This window comes from Plecotus auritus (assembly GCF_963455305.1).
Source record: "Plecotus auritus genome assembly, chromosome: 8".
Taxonomy (NCBI): Eukaryota; Metazoa; Chordata; class Mammalia; order Chiroptera; family Vespertilionidae; genus Plecotus; species Plecotus auritus.
Window position 1 is genome coordinate 137,523,147 of NC_137782.1, and position 4,214 is coordinate 137,527,360.

The window sequence follows — 4,214 nt, forward strand, 5'->3', positions numbered from 1 at the left end:
CACGGGAAGAATACTCGGTGGTTGTTGGGGAGTAGGGTGTGGGTGCACTCAAATGGGCAAACACATGCCAGTTAGAGACTCCAGTGTCCAGGAAGAATAAATAAAAGTGTCGGGCTCGAGCAGCCAGTCAGAGCGAAGAGCCTCCGAAGGCTGCAAGTGCATACTAAGTGTCCAGAAAGACTGGAAGAGGGTGGATTAGGAGTTCGGTAGGGTTAAGGGGGAGAGCAAATAGCGCTCCCGTATAGAACTTGTGGGCCAAGCCAAAGCACCGGTCCCTTCGTCCAAGGGGTGGGTGGATTTGCACCTCCTACCCTAGCAAGTGGCAGGAAGGTGAGGGCGGCAGTGCAGGCAATGGGCATCTTTTAGGGGCATGAAAATCAGATCTGGAAAAGCCGAGGCAAAGGCGGGCGGTGCAGCAGCAGCAGCAGCAGCAACAGGACGGGGACCACAGAGAGCGCAGGTAGTTTCGTTTCTCTTCCTCTCCCACTCCTGGGCTCACAATACCTGGAACCGCCATGAGGCTTGGTCTTTATAGTCCAGACAGTCGGGCGAGTTGAAGTTGAGTTTCCAAGCAGAGGAAGCTGCGGTGGCGCCAGGCTCCTTGTAATCCAAGCAGTCGGCAGAGTTGAAGGCGAGCCCTGAGCTGCCATAGCCCTGGTGGTGGTGGTGATGGTGGTGGTGGTGGTGGCCTGAGGACTGGCTCAAGGGGTGGTGTGCGTGGGGATGGTGGTGATGGTGGCCTGCCATGGAGGATGGCGCCATAGGACTGAGCTGGTGCGGGTGGTGGTGCGAGTGCATGGGCGCGAGATAGGAGCTGCAGTCCACACCGCCGAAGTAAGAAGAGGAGGGCGTGGGGTAGCCCTGGCCATAGCTGCCGCCCTGGCCATAGGACATGGGATACGAGGCTGCAGCCGAGGCCGCGCCAGCGGCTACCGAGCGCTGCATACACGATGCGTTGCTAGGTGCGGCCAATGGCTCGGGCACCGACACCGACGCAGGTGCAGAGCCCGGAGAGATGGAGGCCGGACTCCAGATGGACGAGGCGGCAGGCGTACTCAAGGACGACGGCGCGGCCACCGCCGGGTTCCCGCCCAGGCCTGCAGCCGCCACGGCCGTCGGGTTGGCGGAAGCGCTGGAAGCCGAGCTGGAGGACGAGGCGGAGCTGGACACAGCGGGCGGCGTAAACTGGCCGCTGCTTTCGGAGCCCGAGCTCTCCCGCACCGGGGACGACTTCTTCTTGGCCGGGCGGTTCTTTGTCCCGCTCCCGCTCTGCTGCTGCTGGCGGCATTTGGCGCGACGGTTCTTGAACCAGACCTGCAGCGGGCCAGTCGGGGAGAGGGTGTCAGTAGGCGAGTAGAGCTTGCTACTCCCCCGCCCCTGGGGCCCACCACTCCGCCTAGGATCACGCCTCGAACTCCTACCAAGGCCTCTGCCCCTCCCCATCTCTAGCCTGGCCAGTCCCTGCCCCAGCCCCTGCCTTCCCAGCCCCTCCGCCCGCCCCCATCCTACTGCTCCAAGACCCTCCTCTGGCCAAGTAGAGATGTAACACATCCCCCTCCCCCGCACCCCCCGCAGCAACTCTGCCCGAGGGTGGAACATCTGTGTGGGTCCAGTCACAAGTCCAGCCATCTCTAAACTGCTGCTGTTGGCTGTTCCCAGCAGCCCCTGTATGTTTGGAGGCCCCGTCTTCTAGGGCTAGAGCGCAGTAAACAGCGGAGAGGCACGGAGCAGGCCGGGAAGCGTGGGGCAGTCACCAAGTTTGAGGTCTGAGCCAGTGGGCCGGCCCGGGAGGCCCGGTGTGGGCAGGGCGAGAATTGGGGTGAGAGTAGGAGCAAAATGAGGAAGCTGACCAGAGGCAGTACTGGGACACTAGGGAGAGAAGCCTGGGCAGAGTTTCTTTGGGCTTCTTGGCTCCGAGTGGGGAACCTAATAGTACAGTCAGTCATGAAGCTCTCATCTTGGAAGGCCCTGGTACTTGGCATTGCATTCCTGGTACTTTCTCGAGACCCCGAGAAAAGAAGGCGAGATAAAAGGCCCCCGAGGAGAGTTCTGAGTTATAATCCAAACAATATTTTTTCGGGGCTCTTTCATAGCAAAGCCCATAGCCCGGTTTTGCATTAGGCATCTTCTTGTGGCAAAGGAAGCGTCTAGTTAAACTGGCACTACCCGCGGAGCCAACTCCCAGATAGGGCAGCAGACTCCGGCCAAGCGCCACTCTTCTATTTTCAGGGTTCCGGGGATGCAAGGCCAGGGTGGAGGCAGAAGGCAGGACCCTGAAGGAAACTGCCAAGCCCGGGGAGGCCTAAGAATTGGGGCAAGTGTCGGACCCTCAGGGCACTTTACCTTCGGAGCCTCTTTGTTCTTCCGCAATCCTAAAAAGGACCTTTGATACCCAAAGCGCCCTGGGGCCAAGGGCCGAATCCAGGCCTCTAAGCTAGTTCCTTTAACTTTGTCCCTTCTTCCAGGCTCAGGACCAGAGTGGGGGCGGGGGGTGGGGGTCTGGGAGGGACCGCCCAGTCTGTAAGCCCGCCCCAAAACCAGACCCCAGGCCCTCAACCACCAGGCCCAGCACCCCTATCCTGACCTGGAGCGCCCGCGTGCGCACCTGGACTCTGGACTCCGGCAGGTTGATCTTGAGCGCCACCTCCTCGCGCATGAAAATGTCCGGGTAGCGAGTCTTGGCGAAGAGCGCCTCGAGCACGTCCAGCTGCGAGCGCGTGAAAGTGGTGCGCTCCCGCCGCTGCTTCCGCGGAGTGGCTGAGGGGACACGCGGGGGTGCCTTGGGTCAGTGCTGGCCACGAGGACCCGCGCCAAAGGACTCGGACAGGCCCCTGGCAGGCCCTGAGCGAAGACGTTGTAAAAGAAAGCCGAGCTCCCCGCAAAAGAGGCCGAGCCCGAGAGGCCACAGGTGGCACAAAGTGCATGTGTGTGACTGCGAGCCACGATCTCCAAGGCTCCGGGGCTGCCCCCTTCCCTAACTCTCAGAGGTTTAGAAAGGAAGAGAAATTATGCCGTCTCCCTTCTTACACACACACACACACACACACACACACACACACACACACCAACAAACTCCTTGGCTGGAGCTTGGGGGATGGGTGCACAGAAACACCACCTGGAAAACACTTTTCGAGGGAATAAATGGGAGCGAAAGAGTGGGCGCTAGAAAAGAAAGCCAGAATCCGGCTCAAGCCATCCACATCAGCAGTACAAAAGCTGGTGCAGGCGACTGGTCTGGAGGACAATTTAGGGAGAGAGAATCCCCTTCCTCAGCTCAGCCAGTTGCTTCCAGGGATAGCTCTGCTCTTCCTGCCTGGGCACGGCGAGTGTCTAGATTCCTCATTCAGTGTTGGGGGGAAAGGAAGAGATTCACACGTGCACACACCCAGAAAAGCCACCCAGGGGAAACGAATCGCTGTGCTGGTGGTGGGGCCGCAACAGGAGACAGGTGGTCGGTATGGCCCCGCCCGAGTGTGCACGTTGCCCTGTTTCCACGGCCCTGGCCCACCTCACTGACCGACCTGCAACTCTGCCCTGTGAGCCTGCAGCGTGCCCCTGCATTATAAACAGACCAGTTAACCGGCTCCCTGGGCCTGCTCACCAGCAAACTGTGTGCTCAAACCCAAGAGGCTGTGGGTCCCCAAGATTTGCAGGGGCTGAGGCTGGGTGGGGGCTGGTGCTCACCCGGATAGCCCACGGAGGGGTGCAGGAGGTCCATGGCGGGCCCGGCCAGGCCCAGCCCGTTCATGCCATATGGGGGTTGTTTGAGGTAAGACATCATGCTAACAGCCGGGTGAAGGCGCCCCGACGGATCCAGGGGGCCAGGCACAATGCGGGGCTACCACCGCGCAGTCCTTCAAGCTCTGTTGGGCCTTGGGGCTCGGCCTGTGGAGACAGGAGACACAAGGAAAGAGTCATTCGCAGCCATCTCGGCTTCCTGGTCTTGGCGGAGGCAAGGAGCCACGGGGTGGGGAGGGGACACAGGCTGTGGACTGCGCGGGGTGGTCGATTCGGCTCGACAAGGCCTTAGTCCAAAGACCAAGACTTCTTCAAAAAGCAAACTTTTTCTGGATCGGCGTCACCTCTTTTCGTGCGTGGAATGGGCCAAAGACTCGTAGGGCATCTCTAGGAGTGAGAAGTTAAAAGCCGGACTACGCTGGGGAGGTCAGAGTCTGGACCGCCGAGTGTGCAAGGTCCCAGGTCTAGGCAAAATT

At 60.4% G+C, this 4,214-nt stretch overlaps 1 protein-coding gene across 1 annotated transcript; it reads right to left on the reverse strand.

The window, feature by feature from the left end:
* Window positions 1-495: 495 nt before the first annotated feature.
* On the reverse strand, window positions 496-3,863 carry OTX1 (orthodenticle homeobox 1; the record flags this gene model as incomplete). Its single annotated transcript, XM_080687009.1, has 3 exons — window positions 3,685-3,863; window positions 2,606-2,757; window positions 496-1,314 (listed from the first exon to the last, which is right to left on the reverse strand). Exons 1-3 carry the CDS (start codon window positions 3,779-3,781, stop codon window positions 496-498), a joined length of 1,068 nt encoding a protein of 355 aa, XP_080543135.1. The 5' UTR covers window positions 3,782-3,863.
* Between the last annotated feature and the right edge of the window lie 351 nt (window positions 3,864-4,214).